General features: G+C 40.1%; 1 protein-coding gene across 2 annotated transcripts in view; it reads right to left on the bottom strand.

Annotated features, from left to right (window-relative positions):
* Positions 1 to 24,095, bottom strand: part of SAE1 (SUMO1 activating enzyme subunit 1) — a 39,443-nt gene that overhangs the window by 4,531 nt on the left and 10,817 nt on the right. For both annotated transcript variants that reach the window (XM_072431136.1, XM_072431135.1), the window contains exons 4-7: positions 22,505 to 22,647; positions 20,226 to 20,325; positions 12,462 to 12,567; positions 8 to 152 (exon numbers count right to left, since the gene is read on the bottom strand). In XM_072431136.1, the coding sequence (XP_072287237.1) occupies positions 8 to 152; positions 12,462 to 12,567; positions 20,226 to 20,325; positions 22,505 to 22,647 (494 nt within the window). The remainder of the gene's footprint in view (positions 1 to 7; positions 153 to 12,461; positions 12,568 to 20,225; positions 20,326 to 22,504; positions 22,648 to 24,095) is intronic.

Genomic DNA, 24,095 nt, shown 5'->3' on the forward strand with positions numbered 1-24,095 from the left:
AAGTTACCTTGCAAAATCTTCTCCCAGTCGATCAGGGTTAACATTCATGGAATCCAGCAGATCATTGCGAATCTGCAGCAAAAGGTCACAGTCTTCCTGAAATGTGCTAGGCTGGGGGTCTCTCCCTTTATCAGTGCGGAACTTCATAATTACTGTGGAGACAGGAGGAGATTCATCAGTAAATGGCCTGCATACTCTTCATTTATTAATAGGAAAAGATCAAAACATAAAAGACATACATTAACATTTTGTGGTCCATTCTGCCCCCCACCTACACAGCTATTCTGTGTATTAGTGAGAGGGAGTTAACTGAATTGTTCTTATATCCTACGAGCATGTAAAAAAACTTCCTGCCAGGTGTTAGTAAAAGACTGTGGACAAGTAACAGCTGTAGTGTTTTTATCTGAATGTTCACTACTAAAGCCACAGGTGGGTGAAACCTAAAAAAAACTTCACACATTTCATCATAGGCTGCCGTGTATTGCAATGAAGTGTACCAGTCCCTCACATAAGGCAACAACTTTTAAGAGAATAATTTTGTAGCAGTCCTGCCTAATTAGTAGTTTAAAAAAAAAAAATAGACAAGTATCGATGACCAAGAGATTTAATAAAATAGATACCAATGAGGGCTTTACACACAAGAAAGCACGACTGTGACATGACCAACAGAAGGAGATCTTCAGGAAGCGAGGTGCCAAAAGTCACCGTACAGAAGAGTTTAGAGATTATCAAGTCGTGTTTGTGAAGAAATTTGGAAGGGGCTTCTTTGCAATTATAACTTTTTTCCCCTAATGCAGACCTTGTATTAAAAAGTCAGTCTTGTATTATGTTCTTCTGCGTATGCTTAGTTGAGTCTAGTAAAAAATGGAAGCACAAACTGTAATCTTCTTGGTGATGTGTGACTATACATTGACAATCTTCAGTTGCAATTACTAAAGATGTGTGTACGCACATGTGCTAACATTGTGAATGTTTATAATGCACATCTGTGGGCCTTACCTTGTAAATTACTATTCCACAAGCCCCAAGAATTCCTAAATTCTGGGCAAAGATAACAGGCAAACAGTGACTTAAATTTGCATGGTGCTGCTCTGATCCCACCAATATTTTCAAACGAAGGGCCTCTGTCTGATAAGGTTCTTTGCCTAATCTAAACTTACATTACACATCAAGCATACAATCGATTTTTCCAGGTTAGCTCTAGTTCCACTGGTACCAATACATAAAAAGTTATGAATCACACATGTTAGGGTAATAATGAAGTAGTGCCAAGGGTATTAAGGTTTAATTGATCAAAACTGCTCCTAAGAATTTTGGTGTGTATTTAGAACAATTAAAAGCAGTACTTAGAAGCTATCAAGACAAAATTGGAGATGAAAGATACACAAGTCCAGCTTAACTCTAATGTGTATGTGTATATAGTTATGTGTGATGAGCTGAGCGATACCCAACTCATCCTGGGGCTTAGATGCCAACCAATATATTCGGGTTGGTGGACAGTCTCCAGAATAAATGCAGAGTCTTCTACTTCCAAGATGCCAAATGGAAAAAAAAAAAGCTGCAAACCTGCTCACACAAAGTCTAGGGATGGACTAGGCTTGGATCATTACCAGTCACCAGACAACTAGAAATTGTCCTGTAATAAACTATGGTGTCCTCACACAGCCTTCATCGTATATTCTGCCGTATATTCTTGTGTGGACAGCCAGTGCCATGCTCATATTTCCAGTCCACCCCTCTCCCTCCCAAGTTCTCCTATTACAGCCTAACCCCAGCATTTGTTCTAAAGGAGAGATGGAACGTGAAAATAGTTAGGCAAGGTGGTAACCAAGAGTTTAAGAGTATCCAAAACCCTCAAACTGTTTTATTTTTAAGATTTGTTTCTGTTTCTTAATGAGTATTTAAAAAGTAGGCGGATCCCGAGAATTAAAAGTCAGTAGAGTAGAATATCTCCAACCCATAAAGGTCAACAGCCCTGGAGAACATTATCTTGCCACAACGTACCCCAAGTCCTCAGGAACCCCCTGCTATATTAACTATATTCACAGCTTACCGTATATTGGTGTGTGGTCATTTGGAAGAATGTCTCCCACTTGGCTGGCCAGAGGAAATTTCCCATTACAGCTTGCCAAAAAAACATCATTTTTGTCAGGTAAACTGAGAGGTAAAAATTTCTCATTGCTAAAAGAACCACCCAGAAACCACTGGATGGACCACAGGGTTCGGAGGAACAGAACTACCCAGGAACCACTGGATTGACCAGAGGGTTCCACAGAACAGAAGCACTGGATGGACCAGAGGGTTTCACAGAACAGAACCACCAAGCTACCACTGGATGAACCAGAGGGCTCCACAAGAACAGAACCACCCAGCAACCAATGAATGGACCAAAGGGTTCCACAGAACTGCCCAGCAACCACTGGATGAACCAGAGGGTTCCACAGAACAGAACCACCAAGCAATCACTGGATGGACCAGAGCTTTCCGCAGAACACTGTTTGAGAAACACTGATGTAGGTTGTCCAAGCTGCCTGAAAAGTCCCTTCTGTAATCCACTTCCATATACCTTTGATAGGACTAGAGCGACAAGCAACATCAAGAAATAGGGAGAGGTAACATAGCACAGACCCACTGGAAGCCGGCTGCAATCTCCATGGAACCAATAAATTGGTCTAGTAAAGTTTTGGCCAGAAAAGAAAGGAGCAGATTTTCATTTAAAAAAATGATGACATTTCCAGGCAAACTGAAGACAACAGCCTCATCCTAACCAATCACTTGTTTTGGTTATCAGCCATAATAAACACAACTTCAACGGTTTCGATTTACCAACATTTAGGCAAATCGCATCAGGTGCTCTCATCTATTTAGTATAATCCTGTGGTTAACCCCCTCCCAACCATCACAAGGGCAAAGTATCTTACATATACATGTTTTGGGACTGATGACTAAGTGAGGACCAAGTCAGATTTGATCAGTTGGTCAAAACTGCCCGAATGTGACAGGCCCAAACTAAATAGTGGTGAAATACATTGGATGGTTTCAGTGTAGATATCTAAATAGGTATGGTGTAAAATGTAATCAAATACAGCTAGCTATATTATATTATATATATATATATATATATATATATATTGTACACAGTGCTGCATAGCGTGACACATTGTACACGGCTGTATCCTCTGTGCTGGCTCCTAATGTTTTGGAGCTGAATTGTAGATTGTGGGAAGATGTGTCCCAATCTGCACCAGATGAGCCTTTCTACAACATCACATTACTAGAAATGTTGATTATTACAGGCATGGTTTTTAGGAATACAGAAAAAGCTTTCCACAACGGCCGTTCCCTTTCCTAGACATAGAAGAGGGGGTTGAATAAACATTGGCCAAGCACGCTGTAAAATAATTGGCCTCGACAGAACATAAAACTAAATACAATTAAAAGTTAAGCAGCACATTTTCATCACAAGTAAGAATAAAAGATATCTATGGCCACTTCTTTTTTCACCTGCACCATGCTAGTTATGGTGAGGGGTCCCTCACTTGAGTCCTCTTTGTATTAGAGGCATTTTAACCGGAGGCCTTTGTGTCTCTCAGCAATGTAGATTAGCCCAGATCATTTGATTTCGTATTAGATCTACACCACAAAGCAGATTTGCTCCGCTGACCTAGCCCCTGGCTGTGTCTGCAGTCCATTGTAAATAACTTGAAAACTGACTTATTGCTTGAATTGGTGGATTGTGAACAGCTGTAAAAGTTGTAAAAAAAATAAAGATAAATGAGTAAAAAAAATTTTCCATTACAAAGCCACCGCAGAACCCAGACTACCGATTTGCGAACTAAATGTTGTTTGGAGACGGAGTCGTCTCTGTTCTCTTTCCTGCGCTGCCCCCCACTGGACACTTGGAAACCAGCAGCACAATGTGTGATGACAGATACTGTCAATGTGTTAACGATATAAACTAATCTAAACTGCTGTGCAAAGCTGCCACATTACTAAAAATATTACTCTGTAACACGTCTACATTAAATCTAAAATATTTCTTGTTCATAAATATTATCTGGGAGAAACAAAATGTTTTTAAATGCAACATGGAAAAGGGTCATGAATTATGGTAAAATAAAGGGTTGCAAACTTTTCTAATGTTCACCCTCCTACTCTATACCTAAGATTATAAATGTTTGTTACCTAACAACCACACAAAATTGTGACATAGGGTGTAGGATACCGAACCCTCCCATAGGCATGGTTCAGGACCCCAGCAATATGGGATTACACAAGAAAATTGCTTATAATTTATATTAGTTAATTTAAAGATTACCTGATCAGGCAGGTCATTATTGCAGAAAGGGACATGCAATGTCTTCTACCCGCCTGCTTTGTCGCTCCGGTTATATGTCAAAAAGAGCACATGCAGCTTTAGCTTTGGTTACCCGGCAGTCCCAGAGTCACAGAGTATTCACAGAGTCTGTCAGGTTCTTAAAGAAAACCCGAATCCAGAACCCTGTAAGAGGTGTCCCTTATAACAAACTTTCTAAAAGCCATGTGTCCTATTTTCCCCAGCAATTAAGAACTGAAGTCTCCGGCAGCATGTTTAGTAGGGTTAGAGGATGGCATGGCACCATGGTATGCTGCAGGGATACACAGGCATCCAAAATCCCTGGGTACCTAAGGTTACCCCAAAATTGTCCAGCTGCATAGATTTAGGATTGCCGTAGATCTAAGAAAAAGATCTTCGAATCTGTGATCTGTAACAATCCTTCCTAACAGAAAGATCGTTCACTCATAAAACACATACACAACGTGCCAGGTAAAATTACAATAGGTTCGCTGATCCAAGAAACATACAAGCATTGGGTATGGTCTCAAGAAAACTTATTAATTAAAAATGGATTAAAAATCTAGTAATAATAATTGCTCTGGAAAGGTTTGTCTAAGGTCTTTCTTATACACCATCTAAGTTTTTTGAGCCAAAATTGCCCCTTTGTTTGTATACCACCACCTAACAGGTCTGATTTATTGAAGTTCTCCAAGGCTGGAGAAGATACACTTTCATCAGTGAAGCTGGGTAATCCAGCAAACCTGGAATGGATTCCTTAAAAATCATTTGATATTTGTTAGAAAATGTTTTAAAACCTGGACCAGATCCATTCGAGGTTTTCTGATCACCCAGCTTCACTGATGAAAGTGTATCCTCTCCAGCCTTGGAGAGCTTTATTAAATCAGGCCCACTGTCTAAGGCAGGGGTCGGCAAACTTTTTAGACTACTAGGCCATTTCAGGAGGTCAAGAAGGCACACTAGGCCAGAAGAAACAAGGCCTCCGAGGAAAGTTTTTTTTCCAACCGTGACTGCAAGCGAGAAGCCTCAGTCTTCCGCTGTCTGCTCGCGGCAGACGAAATACCCATGGGGATTCGACCTCTTGAAAGTGCTTTTGGTGTTGTTGCACACTAAACACAGGGCTTTGTGGCCGCATTGGATGAAGAATAATTTGTCAGCCCATTCAAGGTTGAAGACTCGACGTTCGAGGTCAACCTTCCGGAGACTGGTAGCTGCGTGTTGCGTCTGCTCTTTAGGCATAGTAACTGGGTTACTGTAAGCTTGATGCCACCAGACAACTAAAAATCTTTATAAAACCAAGCTGCTTCCTGCCGGCACCAAAAATCTATTTTCCTAATGTTGGAGCCAAAGCAGGCAACCTTATTTTAACCTGCAATGACTTTTTAGCATTCCTGGCATATATAGTGGGACCAAAAGGTTTATTGCTGGAGAACAAGTGAAATCCCTGGTCAGGAAACAGATCCAAAGCAAATAAAGTAAAAGTGTAGGCAGGCAGGGAGTGGTGGCATCTGTTCCACAGCTTTCCCTAAGGCTGAAGCGACAGCAGTGTGCGAAGACCCAAAAATAACACCGGTTTCTCTGGCAAGTCTTGTAGAAGGGGCAGATCGTGGCCTGGCAGCAGGTGCAGAAATATGCTGATCTCTGCTCCACATCTCAGCTCACATCATACAGCAGGGAGAGAAATAGTGCACAGTGATAAAGGCCTGACGTTCAACAACAGCAAAAACATAACTGACAATGTCTATAGATAAATACAATAACATCACATTGATTATCTTCTTACACGATATCTTCAGGAGCAAGCGAACAGTCTGAGCAACCCTTGCAAGGGCCAAGCTGTGCTAGCCAGATGACTGACTCAATGGGCCTGATTTATTAAAGCTCTCCAAGGCTGGAAGGATACACTTAGTGAAGCTGGGTGATCCAACAAACTTGGAATGGGTTTCTTCAAAGTCATTTTCTATTTGCAAGCAAATGTTTTCAATCCTGGACCAGATCCTTTCCAGGTTTGCCGGATCACCCAGCATCACTGACGAAAATCTTGTCCAGGCTTGGAGAGCTTTAATAAATCGGGGCCAATGCATCTCCAAAATAGAAACTTCAATAGGGTTGTTCCTGGTATGCTGTGGTGAGTACATACCAAATGTCACACGTTATAGGGAAGCATATCCACTGCAATGAGCTGCCGAACGCACATTGGGACCAGTGGCAAACACAACAAAACAATTGCCAATAATATCCAACTTTAAAAATACAAATCTGATTTTCCAATGTACTAAACTAATAGATCTTTTGGAAAGCCCAAAACTTACGATTGTGCAGTCCTTGTCTAAAAAAAAAATAAAAAAATTAAAAAAAACACACACACGGGAAAAATTTGGGCATTTATACAAACAGAAGTACCACAGAATTATCGACAGTTCACAGAGCGGTTAGGGTTATTGCAGAAACGACATCGCCTGCAGCAATAAAACTCTGCCTGGTCCAACTTTAGTTCCACTTTAAACTGTCATTGAACAGATCTATTTCCCAGTTCAATCAGCTGATGCCGGAGCTGATACTTCCCCCACGTCCTAGATTGTAAGCTCCTTGGGGCAGGGTCCTCTCCTCCTCCTGTGTCACTGTCTGTGTCTCATTTGCAACCCCTATTTAATGTACAGCTGTGCGTAATGTGTTGGTGCTATATAAATCCTGTTTAATAATAACAACCATAAATCAGTTTTATTTTTTTCATTGTTTTTATGAACTTGCCACAAACGGATATTTTCTGAATCAGATTGACCAAAAGTGCAAATCAAATGTTGAATAGATAGAAACTCCAATGGTTCAGGTAGGTAATTTTGGACATAAACCTGCAATAACCATACAATACAGTGTTTTCCCCAGCCCCTTTTAGTCAGGCGCACCACCCGGCACTTTTAGATAGTTACTGATAAGTTTGATCACAATGCAGGGCTGCCAGCCATCTACAATTTCTTCCCACTCAGCTTTTCTGGGGAAAATGCTGCAATACAGTAGAACCTCAGAGAAATTGGGGTTCAAAGTGGGGAAGTGGAAAGTAGTGGAGGGTAGTGTAGTATGATGTTTCTAGTTTTGTGATAGGTAAGTATAATGTTAGGGGTGGCACCTCCTTGCTATGTATGTGGCCCTGGGGGTTCATAATTTGTAAGTTTAATTTCGGTGAAACTTTCCTAACGAAGTCATTGTACGTGCCTATTGGTATATGCCCCCTGGTAGTTATATTTCACAGGTAGTTTTTTGCTTAGGAACCGGCACCCATGGGGAATGACCAATTCCGCATAAGTGTAGTTTCCCGAGGTTTCCTTTTCTCAGCCAATCAGCACTAGACTTGAATTGGGAGACTTGTCCCCATTCACCTGAATGTTGAGAAAAGGGACACCCTGATGACGGCTCAAGCATTATCAGTGTTTCCATTTCCTTAGCCAATAACGGAGCAATAAGCGGAGTTCTGCTGATTGCTCGGCTTTCTTGATTGCCGTAGAACCCCAGTTTTTCGGAACTCAGATCTCAGATAACCGAAGTTCTACTGTACAAGGAAATTTTTGAGGCCTCTAATCCAACTTTGAAGCATGCACACACTTTATTAAATTCAGAGATTCGTTGAGTGAAAAGCTAAATGGTTTTGCATTTAGATCTGTTACACAAAGTTATTACTAGAGAATTAACCGTGCTGACTGCAGTGCCTGGTAGTACAATTCACTGATTTGTAACACTAAATATATTTATACTGAACAAGCCAATTCAAAGTAACATCAGTCAAAGTCAAGTTGATTCATGTAGAAGTCAGTATTACAACACAAAGCTGTGCAAGACCAAACCATAACCACCAGCCTGCTGACCATAATAGCTACCACTGCGGAATCCCACCGACCCACAACAATGAATACGTCAAGGCCATCGGCAAAGCCGCCACATAGCTTAACACACATTAAAAGTGAAGTTAATCCGGCTGCAGAAACATAATATTGTGCATGAGTGTCAGGAAGAGTGTATGTATGAAGACTGAAAGGAATGCAGGTCACAGGGTAATGGGGGCAACTGAGAATAGCAGAGCAGGTGTACACCACACCCCGAGGAGGAAGCGGAGCAGTATGGATGCCCACAGGCTCTCTCTTTCACTGGCCAGTTGCTGCACGGGGGTGGAGGGGGCCTGAAACAAATGCAGCAACAGCAGGAAGGAAGATGTACAAATATGGATCATTATCAGGAAGTGAAAAGAACATGTTTGCCATAATTATCCAAAAAAACAAAAACACAGCAAATGCTGCGAATGTTAAAAATGCAAAACTAGTCTTTCAGGTTGTATACTTAAATCCTCATTATCTAACGTTACTAAGATATTTAGATCTCTAAATTCATCTCATTAAATTGTCTTCTACAATATATGGCACTGACAACAGAAAATGACAAACTGCTTATTAATCTGATTACTGATATAAACCTGGAAAATCTAGGTATTACTCAGAATATAAATTAAAGCTGTCATTTGGAGGGGGGTGTCTGTGTAAACAGCGGTAATTAGTGATTTTGGAATGGTGACTGAATGACATGGATTTCTCATGTGTTTAAATAAACAAAATCATTAAATTTCCTCTGCTGAATGACACTTTTGGAATATTGTTGTCACCATGCCACTACAGTACGGGTCGTTTTAGGGTTAGGTGTAAGCAGTGTTGAACCCAGAAATTTTTTTAAGCCGGGTTGAAAGAAATTGTAGGTGGGTGGCAGCCGGGTCACCGCCAGATGGTTACTGAAAAGTGCCGGGTGGTGCGCCCGGCTAATAGGGTCTGGGGAGAACACTGGCTGTAATTGATGCACAGTTAGGTGCTATTATTTTAAAGTGAAACTAAAGTACAACTTTTACAAATGCTTGATCAGGCAGGTTATTGCACAAAGACAGGCGATGTTCCTTCTGCAATAATGTGTCTTACCTGCCTGTTAGCTCCAGGTTTCTGGCGACAAAGCTGAAATGTGCATCGTCCCCGAAACAAGAGAACGAATAAGGTGGCACCTTGCGATGGAATGTGGATAGGGGAGTCTAGCGGTTTTAATTCCACTTTAAATCTTCGGAATATCTATATCCCAAATAACACATTCGAGCCTTTAATGATAATATGGATACAAAACACTGACAACTCTTTGAAGCTAGGAGCCAACATGTTATGCACCCTGTATGTAGATATAGTCCATAATTTTGTTATTGACTGTAGTAGGTAAATGGAGACTAATTATGATTAGTAACAAATGAAACAACAATGACATTATCACAGCTTTATCAATATGTACAGCTCATTTAAATTTGTCCTATTTACAACATGCAGGACCTTTCCCAGCTTTTAAGCAAACCTGTCCTCTGCCAAGTATGGATGCTTTCCTGTATGGACACAAGATACATGAACTTATCTTCAGATCTTCTCCCAGGATATACAGGGTACTCCAAATATGGGGGAAACTATTTGTACGTTCGCTTTCCCCGCATCCCTAATAAAGCAATAGATGCTGCCCAATCCGCCAATTCAATGCCCAAACACTAATAATTAGAGGCAGGGACAAATTACGTGCAAACTTTACCCATGCACAGGAATGCAAAACTTAAACTGAACTGTTAAGCAGGTCGGCACAGCAGGGGAGTGAATACGTGTTAAGCTACTTACACACGTCCAATGGTTCTTGCTTGATAATCGGCTCAGGGCGGATATCGGACGAGAATCTGGCGTGTGTACAGCGCCCGTCGTCCATACGACCGTCCTGGCCGGTCCACGGGCAATGGACAACGAACGATCCTAATCCAAGGGAAGAGGGAGAGCACGCAGCAGGGTGCTGCTTCGTCGTTCTCCCCTCCCCTCTCCAAAAAGCAGAACGGTGATGTATGTACAACACTCGTTCATGCATCGTGCAGTCCTTAGTCGCTGGAAAGGATTGTGAAAGATTCTTTCCAACGACAAAAATTGCACATGTGTATGCAGCTTAAGTCCGTGTGCCATAAAGTGTACCTAAACTCAACATTTTTACTTTACACAGAAGGGTAGACAATCCTTCTATATACAGTAAAAATGTTGGGTTTTTTTTTTTTGGTTTTTTTTTTTAACCTCCCTAGCGGCCTAATTCTGTGCAAATTTCCATGCAAAAAGCATGGAAATATATTTTTCATTGTAGGCTTTAATTCTTAGGCATAACTCACAGATATTTAAAAAATTTAATAATAAATTTTAAATAACAAAACACAAAAATCTGTTTAAAAAAAAAAAATTTAAACATGTAATGTAATGTGTACAGTAGCATGTATAATATATATATATATATATATATATATATATATATATATATATATATATATTTCTTTGTATTGGACTCAATACAGCTATTTTGTATTGAATCCAAAATTTTTTTCGATTTCCTGCCGCATCGAGGAGGAAGGACGTGTGTCCAGGACCTGCAGAAACCAGCTGGACAACGGGGGACGACAACGCAGCAAGGAAAGTGTTTTTTTAGTTTAACGCTACCCCGAGAGTGACCGGAATTACCACTATTTGCAGGTAAAATCCACCCCGAGTCACACCCGGGAATACAGCTAGGGGGGTTAGGTGCATCCCCGCCCCTTTAAGTCCTGATCGCCGCGGTTTAATTTATCAGATCGACTGATTTACATTACTGCCAGTCTGCACAGCTCTGTAGATAAAACTGGAAAAAGTTATATTTAGAAAAAATAACAGTTTTACTATCACAAAGTATTGACATAAAAGTGGGTTAAAGATTTTCCACCAGCATCAGATCAAATGTAACCAGCATACTAAGTCAGACTGGAAAAGTACAAAATAGTGTTACCATATTGATGTGATGCTTAGTACAGATTTGCAATAACTGTTGCCCCAAACAATTGTTCACGATCACAGAGTCACAGACAGACTGACAGACTGAGTCTCTGCCAAGCAGGCTGTTCTATTAAGAAAGGAAGGAGAACTGTGATCACTCACAGACATGGAGGATCACAATCAACCTACTCAATAGAGAGGGGAATACCTGTACATGTCACTGATTTTCACCCAAGATGATCATTATTGTTAGTATCATCCACATATTACACAGCGCTGTACAAAGTCCATAGTCATGTCTCTAGCTGTCCATCATAGGAGCTCACAATCGAATGCCCTCCCATAGTCATATGTCTTTAATACAGACTAAGGTCAATTTAGGAGGGAAGCCACAATTAACCTCATGACTTTCATTTGTGAACAGACCCTTAGACAGAAAGCACCAGAGCAGTAGCATTTCTTTCACAGCAAGGCTTTAAAATCATAAATACCTACCACGAATAAGAAGAACATCGCTGCCTATAACTCTCTGAAAACTACTTGTTCAAAAACAAACAAATTGTATTCAGTGACCCAAAGCATAGAAATCATACTTCTATTCTACTTCTACTGGATCACCTAGAACAATATGGTTCTTTCTCAATTGCAAGAATAGCAGGCAACAAGAAAAGGCAGTAGAGAGCACAATACAACATACAAGTAGTATTCATGAACTAATTATCCCAACAAGTGATCATCTTGGCATTCAGAAAGGAAATTAGGAATCTTTTCACTTCATTAGGCAAACCACATGAGTGGCAGCTCCGGGATTAGTTGAGAAGGAACAAATGTCTCCCTACCCATGGTTCCTAGGTGTGACATATGACCTGTGTATAGGCTAGAATTTATCTTTTACCTCTTGTAACTTGCATTCAATCTATTTAATGCAAATGCAGTGTTCTCCCCCCTCCCCCGGCCCCTTTTAGGCAGGCGCACCATCCAACACTTATCGGTAACCACTCGGCTGTTTTAGGGTGGTTGCTGATGAGTTGGGTCACAATACAGGGGCTGCCACCCACCTACAATTTCATCCCACCTAGCTTAAAAAAAATTCTGTGTTCAACACTGCAAATATCACCCCAATTTCCTAATTTGCCCTTTAACATTTGCTGGAATGCATAAGAATCTGGCTACAGTGGGCCAAGCCAGCTTGCCGGATCCATCCACTCTTACAAAACAGATCCCTAAGTGTTCAGTACAGTTCTTACCTTGCAAAAAGAAACAGATCCCTAAGTGTTTAAAACAGTTCTTACCTTGCAAAAGGAAGAAGTCAGCAGGTGTTTTCTTGAGCGCAGCTTTTGCTTTTTCGCTGCTCCAGTCAATTTCCAAAGCGTCCTTCAAGCGGCAAAAGTCTATTTTCTGACAAGGACAAAAGCGTAGAAGTTTTGAGTCGCATTGGGAATACAGCTACAAGGAAAAGTTGAACTTACTGTCATTTTCAACAACCCACCTCCCTCCTTCCAGCCCCCACCCCTCCAGCTCTTTAAAACATTTAGACAGCGAGAGGAACATTGATTGGGGCCGTTGCAATGTCACTTGTGGATAATGAGAACGAGTGTTCCAGCTGCTGAGGACATTGTGCTCTACTTTCTCAGTATCCTACTTCTGTGTTTTCCCAACTTAGGTACAAATACATTATTTTTTTGGGAAGCCGAAATGGATTCCTAGACAGACCCAACAGCATTACAGCACATGTGGGCCCTTTTATACGATGACACATATTGCCAGCGAGCCTTGACGATATATCATTATCACAATAGCAAAAACAATCGAATCAATGACTGCAACCCACCACCAAGAGAACCTGTCAACATTTTAGAAAGATCTAAAATATTGGCGTTTGTCAACTTTTCTATTGATTTTGCAATATAAACCTGAGTGAGATTTCTGTGTGTGGACAGAATTTACCTTTTAAAAATCTATTACAAAATTATCAACCCAGGTCAATCTCCAGTTGGCTGAACAGATATTTTATTGATTTTGAAAGGCCTACAATGTCCTAAAACATAAAGGGGAAGAATGATCACAAGATAGTCTTTTCCTTCATGTATACTACTTATATCACATAATGAATACATTAAGCGATACAATCTCATCAACTATGTCCATAGGGTTTATATATCTGGGATATGCTTATTTCACTAGTGGTTGGACTTGATGGACCTATGTTTTTTTAACCTAACTAATTAGTAAAAAAAAAAAAAAAAAAAAGCTTGCATAAAAAGTATAGTTTAAGAGTGTGACTGGGAAGATAATAAAATGTTTACTATATTTCAGCAACATGTGCACATTGTTAGATCTCCTTCACAATGGAAACATAGAAAAATAGCTGGAGATCCTAAAAGAAGTCCAATGAGTTTTTAACTGTTTACTATGAACTGAACTTTACTATGGAACTTTCCACTACTTAGGCTGCGTACAAAAATTGTCGTTGGAAAGGATCTTTTACGATCCTTTCCGGCGACAAAACACTGCACGAAGCATGAACAAGCAATGTACATAGAGCACCATTCTGTTCTATAGAGGGGAGAACGACGGAGCGGCACTCCGCTGCATTCTCTCCCTTTCATTCTGTACACATTCCCTTTCATTTCTGGCTGTACACACGCCAGATTCTCGTCTGATCATCTGACGTGTGTACGCTGCCTGAAACTTCCTATTGTAAGGAGATGGCATTCTGTAGTACAAAAATGAAAAACCAAGGCCAGGTTGACTACACATAGCATTTCAGTGCAGAAAGGGCAAAAAGGGACTATGTGTCCCAGCAGGCATTGCATACCTGATAATAATTGATAAAGCTGATAATTACTGATAACGGCACCAATGTTGTTATGTAACCCTTGCTGTTGAGAGATACACAAAGAGGAATGTTAACATACCTACAATGTGCAAAGAAAAACCATTTCAGATAACAGTAGCATGGAGCAGTAGAAGCAATGTGGAAACAAGGACGTATGCCACTTTTACAGGTGGATTAAATACACTTTTGTGTCTTTTGTTTAGGCAGACATAATTCAGCTGAACAGTTTTCCCATATAACAAAGGTCTCTCTGTCTTAGTGAATACCAGCCCCAGGGTAGTACGACCTTTGGACTCATATCCTGTTCATTTAAAAAAAAATTATAATCTAGACTGTCTGAGCACCGTACCTCCTTTGACATCTGCAAACAACGGGTCTACTTGAAGCAAAAACCAAGTTTCATTTAGTCTGACAATTGCCTGCAGGAGAGTCTGCCCAGACCTGTCTTGTCAGTGTCACAGTGAATCCATAGAATGAGGAAAGGTGAATCTGTGTCAGCACTAATGACACTCTCAATGCGAAGGTCAAGATTATGTATAAGTAAAGCTATGTAACAAAATAAGGCTCAAGGGATTCCGTCTGGTCATAGCAGTAATTATGCTATTAGGGGTCATAAGATCTTGGAATAATGGTGGTATCCACTTGTGATAACCTTTCCAATCACTTCAAACTGATCAGGGGTTGAAATATTGGAATAAGAATGTAAAGCTGTAGTCAGAAAGAGAAGCTACAACAGTGCACAACAAGAATTTTTTTTTAAGCTGGGTGGGAAGAATACTGGGTGGGGCAAGTGTCAGCCCCTGTATTGTGAGCAAACTCTTCAGTAATCAGCCAAAATCAGCCAAAAAGTGCTGGGTGGTACACCTGGCTAAAAGGAGCTGGGAAGAACCCATTGTTTTATATAAACTACCCTACCCACTAGATTGTAAGCTCTTTGGGGCAGGGTCCTCTCTCACTGTCTGTATCTGTCTGTCATTTGCAACCCCTATTTAATGTACAGCGCTGCGTAATATGTTGGCGCTATATAAATCCTGTTTATTAATATTATTAGTAATAATAATAATTTGAATTCCATATGATATGCAATGGAAATGCAACACAAAGATATTTTACATTTCTGTTAAAATATTTGTTGTTGCAAGTATCCAATCAATAGTAGTTCTATAGGCAAAACTGCCTCATTGCCAGAGAATTGTCAGACCAGTTCAAGCTGATAGAAAGGTAACAGTAACTGACATACCCGCTAATTACAAACAAGGAATGCAGATCAGCATCTCTGAAAGCACACCTCAATCCTTGAAAATGCATTTCAGCAGCAGCAGACCATTCTGGATGCCAAACTTGTTAGCCAAGATTCACCTGAAGCTAAAACTTGCATGGTTCAGGAATAAAAAAAAAGCCTGGAAAAATATTGCCTGGTCCGATGAGGTTTGATTTCTGCTGGTAGGGTCAGAATTTGAGATCAACGTGAAAGCATGGATCGGTCCTGCCTTGTATCACCAGTTCAGACAATGGGCTTGATTTATTAAAGCTCTTCAAGACTGAAGAGGATACACTTTTATCAGTGAAGCTGGGCAACTCAGCAAATCTGGAATGGATCTGGTCACGGATTCAAAACATTTGCTAACAAATAGCAAATTACTTTTAAGAAATCCATTCCAGGTTTGCTGAATCACCCAACTTCACTGATGAAAGTACATTCTCTCCAGCCGTAGAGAGCTATAATAAATCAGGCACAATGTGAGGGATATTTTCTTGGCACAGCCACCTTAGAACCAAATGAGTATTGTTTACATACCACAGCCTACCTTAGTAGCTACTTGTTGCTGGCAATGTCCATCCCTTATATCAGCGGTCGCCAACAGATGGTCTGCAAGAAAATTTTGTTGTGGGCAGGTTGTGCCTCTGGGCTCAGACCTGTGATGGGAGAGCGGGCAGGTTCTGGCATCATGACTTCACTCATGGGGGAAGTTTCTTCACATTTAAGTGACACAATGGTCCCCGTGCATGCGCACGCCACGGTCCATAAATTTAGGGGTCCGCGAGGTCCAAAAGGTTGGCGACCACTGCCTAATATGATCAGTGTACTCATCTTCTATTGCCTACCTCATAATGGAAAACATGCCATGACAGTAAGTTCCGTGTACTCAATGGATCTCTGCAATCACCAGATCTCAGTACAAAAGAGCACATTTGGGATGTGGTGGACTATGTGGTTCACCAAAATCAGCAGCAACTGCATGATGTTAGCTTGTCAATAATGTTTGAGAAATGTTTCCGGCACCTTGGTGAATCTATGCCAAAAAGTTTTACAGGAGTTCTAGTGAGGAAAGGGAGTCCAACCTAGGTCTAGAATGTGTTATTAATAAAGTAGACAGTGAATATAATATTTTTTATTACAGAGTTCTCAACAGCCCTTTTTAGACGGGCGCACCACCCGCCACTTTTCAGTAATCACCCGGCTGTTTTTGGGTGGTTACTGAAGAGTTGGGTCACAATAGGTGGGTAGCAGCCCCTGTATTGTAACCCAACTACTTAATAACCACCAAAAAATAGCCAAGTGGTTACTGAAAGTGCCGAGTGGTGCGCCCAGATAAAAGGGGCTGTGGAGAACACTGACATTTATGGCTGCACTAATTTGTGTCCTTTATATCTGCATGGAGAAAAATTTTCATGTCTCTTTAATTCATCTTTAGCGGTTTTCTGGGTCACACTTGGCAGGCTTGTTCAAACATTGCAATCCCTCACCTGTAGCATGGGCATACCTTCAATTATCTCTCAACGCATGACAAACATGGTCTGCCAATGTTACACAATGCCAGGTAAACATGCTTAGCATATACCCCTTTATAGGGTACAGCATTCTGCCACTCCTAAATAGTCCCAGACTGGGCCAATGTTTAACACTAGTGAACATGATACGTTACCTGAGACTGCCAGCCTTTTCAAGTGCTTGAGTGTCGAGGGAGTTAAGGATCCGGTGAGACATTAAGCTAAATTGCAAAATGTACAGACACTATTGTATTCTTCCCGGCTGTGCATTCGCTCACCAGTAGGGAATAAAAACACACACATCCCCCAAGCATTTTCTAATTTAAATATGTCACTTTGCAAAGTCTGTCAAGTAAAAATGAAGTCCCATTTGCAACACTTAAGCGCGTGCGAGCACCTAAGGCATCCTAATTTATGTCAGAAAGGAATAAATTAATGTAAGGGGCGGGCCTGTCCTCAGCAGCACGAGCACATTACACAATGATATCACCGTCTTATTTTTTAAGCTATCTTTACTTTAAAGGGAAAGTGCTGTGTTGCTGAAAAAGTGTGGCTTACTACTACTCATCATTTTTATAATTCAATTACCAAAATATTAAATGTCCTGCCACCTTTATGGTGATAATTATATACTAGAGCCTGAGTCCTGTATGAGTTTAACAACCAATAGGATGAAACAGAAGGTGAGAAGGAGAAGAGGATAAAGCTTTGAAGAATCCCTTATAGATATTTTATTTAGACTAGAATCGTAATTCCCTAACTTTTATAGTTCACAGCATTTTTAGTGTCTTCAAAACTTTTTTTTTTTTAAATGCACCCCCGGTTGTGACCACACACAACTGGCATTACAAGTGTCTAGTGTACCTTCTCCCCTTTCAGAAAGGTGTTTTTTAAGTGCCGTTTCTCTCTATGATTACATCATGCTCCAGCAGAGATCAGTAACAAACACTGCTGGCCTATGTCAGCCATGGGCAGGAGGAGATATAAAGGACGTCAATGCTGCAGGAGTTTAAGGCGTGTGGGGCAACTGCCAGAAAAATCAGCAAGGAAGAGTAAGCAAGACTCTTGGGCTGTGTACACACGTAAGACTTTTTTTGTTATTGGAAAGGATTTTTCACGATTCTTTCCAAGGACAATAGACTGAAAGATGCATGAACGAGCACTGTACCGTTTTATAGAGAATGACGGAACGGCATCCCGCTGCACTCTGTCCCGTTCACTTCCATTGCAGTCGATCATTGCTTGTGGATCCACCAGGACAGATCCATGAACAACATCGGACGGCCGCTGTACACACGTGAGACTCTCATCCAATACTAGCCCTGAGGCGATAATTGGATGAGAATCATCTGACATATGTACGTTAACGAAAAGGGCAATCTATATAAATATTATCATACCTAGGATGAGTAATGTATTTAAAAAGTCCCTTCCACAGAATAGGAGGAATAAATGCTTGCAAGTAATTTTTTAAATCTCCGTCATGTATGAGTGGTTAGGTGAACAGAAAAAAAAAATCCAACAATAGCTGTGGTTTAACAAGACTGGAGCTAAATCCCATCCCTTCCAGACATTAAAGTGAACTTTCTCTTTGCTCATTCTAGGTAAACAGTATCTTTCACAGGACCATAAATTCTCCCATGTGAAAGCATTGGAGTCTGGCAATCAGCCCAGCCCTGTTACAAGGATTGAGTCACATGCTCTTCCTTACTTAATTACCAGGTACTTTCCTCCATATAGGCAGCTGAATGGAATGAAGCAAAGGTTGAGTGTGTGCTGGTGTAAAATGAGGAAAATAAAGCAAGTTGTTGCTTTGACTTTCAAAAGCAAATAATAGGTTCAATCAAAATTTAAATTTAGCTTCCCATGTATTGTTGTACAAAACCGAGCAGCATGGTGGTTCAGTAGTTAGCACTCTGGCCTTTTCTGCGCTCCCAGGTCCAAATCTCAGCCAGGACACTATCTGCATGGAGTTTGCAGGTTCTCCCCGTTTGCGTGGGTTTAAGATTGCATTAATGACATATGACTATGGTAGGCATTAGATTGTGAGCCCTTTTGAGAGACAGCTAGTGACATGACTATGGACTTTGTACAACACTGCGTAATATTTGGCCCTATATAAATACTGTATAATAATAATATTCAAAAGCCTACAAAATGAGACAGACCTTCAAAATCAATGCAGTTTGTATCAAATAAGGAAGGCCCACAACAGAGACAGGAAAAACATAGTTCACCCTATCAAGCTACACAGCCGACATGTGAAGAGCTCACATAGAAGGGCAATTAGTAATAGCAAAAGTTTATTTCCACATATCTGCTTACAAGTTGGTGACCCCCAGAGCCAACGTCAAGGCCAATCTCATTCAGGGTTCAATTCCAAAATGGCAGAAGCTAAACGCACACACACATATATATATATATATATATATACATATATATATATATATAAAACGAACAAATCCTTGCCTTATTGGATATGTTAGGCTTATCTGCTAGTTTCTTGTAAACTCTGAGCCCAGGATGTTTTTATCTTTTACTGCCTTCCACAACGGGGAAAAATTAGTGAATGCTCACAGCCTAATTACATCTTTTATATAACAAAGTTATTAAGGGTTCCAACTGATTATAAAGAATTGATTTGTCTTTGGAAAACATATACAGGATATAATTTATTTACATAAGGTTATACCTGTGCGAATACAGTATACAATATACTGAAAGAGAATTACAGATTTGGCAAGTGCAGAAAACCATAGGAAAGAATAATTTATAGAACATTTAGTGAACTGGATTGTGCAGATCGAAAAAGAAAAGTATGTGGGATGAGAAACCCCAACCTTGCTGAAACTCCACTAAAGGAAGAGAAAGCGCTTTTTATCTCGTTGTCTGAGCTCTCATATGCTGTCTGGTTTATTTGCACAGTAACTTTTCAACTAATAAAACCAGAGAAATAAAAAATGTATGCAGAAGACTAAGCAGCTAGAAAGGGTGATGCTTTTCAAACAGCCCATGCACCCCGCTCCATCCTGAATGAATGTTCAGTATAGGACAGAGAAGTGAAAATAAAGTAATCTGGATATTGTAAATTATGTGTTATGCTACAAATTGTCCTACCAACCTTGCAAGCTTCAGGGGAGACAAGAACCTATTAGTGATCACATAACATTGACATTCTATTTCCACATCTGTCATTAACATGTATAGCACTCTTCAAACAAAATGTCTAAGATAACTGGAAATCCCCTGTCTGCGCAGGACCCTCCATGTGGTTCAGTAAAACAGAGAGGCTGTAAAAGGTCAGGACCCTTTCTTACAATGCAAACGGGCCCCATTCATGTAGGGAAATTCCATTGGTCTTGAAAGTCCCCTTTAGGGCAGATGACATTCAGCAAAGAATGTACATTATGTTCCAGGCACAGCCCCACACTCCAGCATTCGTTACCTTTTTTATCATTGTACTCTCCGTAGCATCAATCTTTGCTTTCTTAGCCTCTGGACCATCTTCAACCTCCTTATTACTTTTGGCCACCTTTAACTTCTCTCTGAAACAAAAACATACAAAAAAAAAATTAAAAAAAAGAACCACTTTTCGGTGAAAAGACTATACACTGTATCATAAATTTTAACAACACAATAAGCACTATAAAAAATGTCTGGAAACTAAAAGATTTGTAATTTTTTACAAATAGCTGTCAGCTATTTTGAAATTTGAACTTTAATTTTATTTTTATTAAATACCTTTTACTTAGATACAGTAATTTCAATAAAGTCCTTCTCGATGCAAAGTAGGCAGATCCATACAGTGTTCTCCCCAGCTCCTTTTAGCCGGGTGCACCACCTGACACTTATCAGTAACCAGCCGGCTGTTTTTGGGTGATTACTGATGAGTTGGGTCACAATACAGAGGCTGCCACATGCCTACATTTTTTTCCCCACCTGGCTTAAAAAAATTATAGGTGTAACAGTGGTCGCCAAACTTATAAAACGTTACAGACCACCAATTTCACGGACTTCAAACAGTGCATGCACAGGGAGCCGTGTGTCACTCAGAGGGAGAAACTTCCCCCAGAGTGACGTCATGATGCCAGAACCTGCCCATTCTCTCATTGCAGGTCTAAGCCTGTGGGCAGAGCCATGGACCACCAAAATTTTCTCGCGGACCACCAGTTGGCGACCGCTGGGGTAGAACACTTAAATAGATAGTTCTACAAAGCTTCCTAAATAAAGGAGCTCACCCTAAGTAATATTCACATTTGATACTGGGCCTTCATGATTTAAAGAGCTAAAATCAAAGATATGAAATGGGGCAGACGGGAAAGTAAGGCCTAGATGGTGTCAGACAGAAAAAGAGGAGGGCTCTGACTGATTTGCTGCAGCTTCTAAATGCACTTTTGAAAGAAGCTCATTGTGCAGTAAAATCAGACTGAAGGTCAACTTTAAACAACTTGGAAATAGGAAGTACTACCTAATATCAGACACTAGGATTGGGGCCAATCTTGTAGCATATAGGAATGCATGCTTGTGTGCAGGGTAGACACAAAATCACTATACACATATATTTTTTTCCTATATATCTATATAGTCATAAATAGAGTCATAAATATATGTCCACCCCTTCTATTTGGGTAATATGTCATTATTGCATTATTCCTAGTCACCAGTTCAGCTCAATGTATAGAACACAAGTTCCAACTTTCAGGTTTAAAATGAACATGTGTTTCTCACGTTTTGAAATTATTCAAATTGGAATAAATTAGCAACTGTCTATTTGTTGTTAAGGTGTCAGTAATCACAAGGGAAGGTGAGGCCGGGTGATAACATGAAGACTATTGCATCATGGGACTCTGCTTAGATAACTTTGCTGTAAAAACTCAAGAGTCAGAAAGCTGAGATCTTATAAATATGGAAACTATAAACATTTGTGACAACAATGGTAATTTTACCACAGGGGGCACATTCTCTGCATAGCACTGTGAAACACACAGTATCAATATTTCTCTAATTAAAGGTAAGCCAAAACATATATACCTCTTCTTTTATAGTACCTTAATGTGGCAATGTATTATCTCCTGGGCAAGGAGCTCAGACAAAGTCATAATCACTCCCAATCAACCCCTTCTCCCAAAAAAGGTGACTACTTAATCTGCCATCACTTTATAACTTTATGTGTGAAGACTTGTGAGTCTTGGTTCCTGGAATACTAAGGTTTGGCTTTATTTAGAACAATGCACTGATAATTAACTTGTCTTTAAAAGGGGTGCAAGTCATAGGCACCACATAATGAAGAGGCCAATAGGGTAATAATAAACAGTAACCTCAGAAGGAACTGGTGATGTTCAATCAGCTGACTGCAAACAATGTTTTACTATTTAGGAAAGATATTTAAAAGCATGTGCATTCTGGTTTAAGAATACATCCACATTGCTTGCACTGCATTAGCCCTTGTAAAGTCAAGTAATAATATAAGAGACACTCTTTTTTGATTTATAGGATTTATTAGCCCATTTTTGATTTATTAGATATTCAGTGCGTTCACCACTTCCTGCTCACGTGTCAGTGTACCTACATAGAGCATGAAGAACGGCCCACCCAAAACAAGTTTAGCACAGTAGTATTGAACCAAGGCTGATGTATTTGCAAACCGCACAAATACCAGTGTGTTGGTCCTGAGAAAGCATTCAGAATGTTTTACCCAACCCACACATATATATCCCAACTTACTCAACAAACTCGTGTTCCCCCAAGTCAGCAAACATATATCCATGATATCCGAAGACATCTCCTGCAAAGAACTTGATGCTGTTCTGGTGGCAGATCTGGTTCACTTTCACTAGCAAATCTCTCGAGCAGCAGGTCAGACATACCTGGGAGCAACATAACAAGAAGAAATTAAATACCTCAAATACAGTATCATTAGGTAAACCTGACCAACATACTACTTAAATATAGAGAAATTGAAATGTCTTTTCAAACATTTTCAAAGTTAGTATGTTTTCATTATATACATTTCATACAAGGTTTTTCTAAAATATAATTTTTTTACCAATAAAACCTAGCATTGCCTGCATGTTGGTCAGCACCCTGTGGGTGGCCAAGTGAATCATACAAGACTCTCAGACAAAACGTTGCTGGAAGGCAGGAGGGCTAGGAATTCTGCAGTGTGTGTAAACTGACCCCACAGCTATTAAAAACTTTTAGACGTTATTAGAGCCTCCAGAAAGAGGATGCATTTTTTTGGCACTTGCCACATTTAGGCTATGAACACACGTTAGATTTTTGTAGTTGGAAAGGATCTTTCACGAACAAAAGACTTAATAAGCGCTGTACATACAGCACCGTCCTGCTCTATGGAAAGGTGAGAACAACAGAGTGGCAACCCACTGCATTCTCTCCCCTTCACTTGTATTACAATTGTTCCGACAGGACGGATCCATGAACGGCGCAGATGAGCGATGTACACACGTTCGATACTAGCCCAGAAATGATATTCAGGCAAGAATCATCTGACATGTGTAGGTAGCCTTAGACTAATTAATATGTCATGCTTTCTATTTACCTGCTTAAAGCGTAAAAAAATTACAAGAAATTCAATTCATCACGCAATATGAATACGGTTTTTCCAGATTGTTGCTGTACTAGAAACATCACCACTGCTGCATGGTGTTACCACACTCCCTCCTCCTTTATGTCAGCGCTTCTATTATGAGACTACAAAAAAAAAGATGCCAGTTTTGTGGAGCCTAAATGGTTTTGTGAGTGCCCTTGTCAGCAAAACAGGTTAATAGGACCATAGCTGTCCTTGTGCCAGAGATCTGAGCCAGAAATGGGCAGACAAGGGGAAATTATGTGTTTTGGACATAGAAATATACAGTGCAATTACTGCAGATAGTAGTGTTTTAAAGAAGGGAACAAACATTGCTATTAAACCCGTTTAATCCACTGCACAAGGCTATTCTTTTACATCCTATTTAGTAGGCAGAACCATTTTTTATTTTCCAGGTTCTCTATACCTCCTGCTGGATTATAACAGCCTATATGCAGAGCTCAGTAGCTCAAGAGGAAACTTAAAAAGCAGGGACTTATCTTCCTCTATTTCTCCAGACCTCTCTGTCTGAGCTTTTTAAAAAAAAGGATACATGTCACTAAGATCAATACATTTTGTAATTCCATTATGGAAAACTTAAAAATATATTAGCACTTTTCTGCCTCAAGACTTGAAGATACACATTTACTCATTTTTATCATCCTCCCATACAGGTGTATAGCATAAAGGGGAAAAAAATATTTGTGAGATTTCAAGTTTCATCTAGTC

Source organism: Pyxicephalus adspersus, chromosome Z (assembly GCF_032062135.1).
Source record: "Pyxicephalus adspersus chromosome Z, UCB_Pads_2.0, whole genome shotgun sequence".
Taxonomy (NCBI): domain Eukaryota; kingdom Metazoa; phylum Chordata; class Amphibia; order Anura; family Pyxicephalidae; genus Pyxicephalus; species Pyxicephalus adspersus.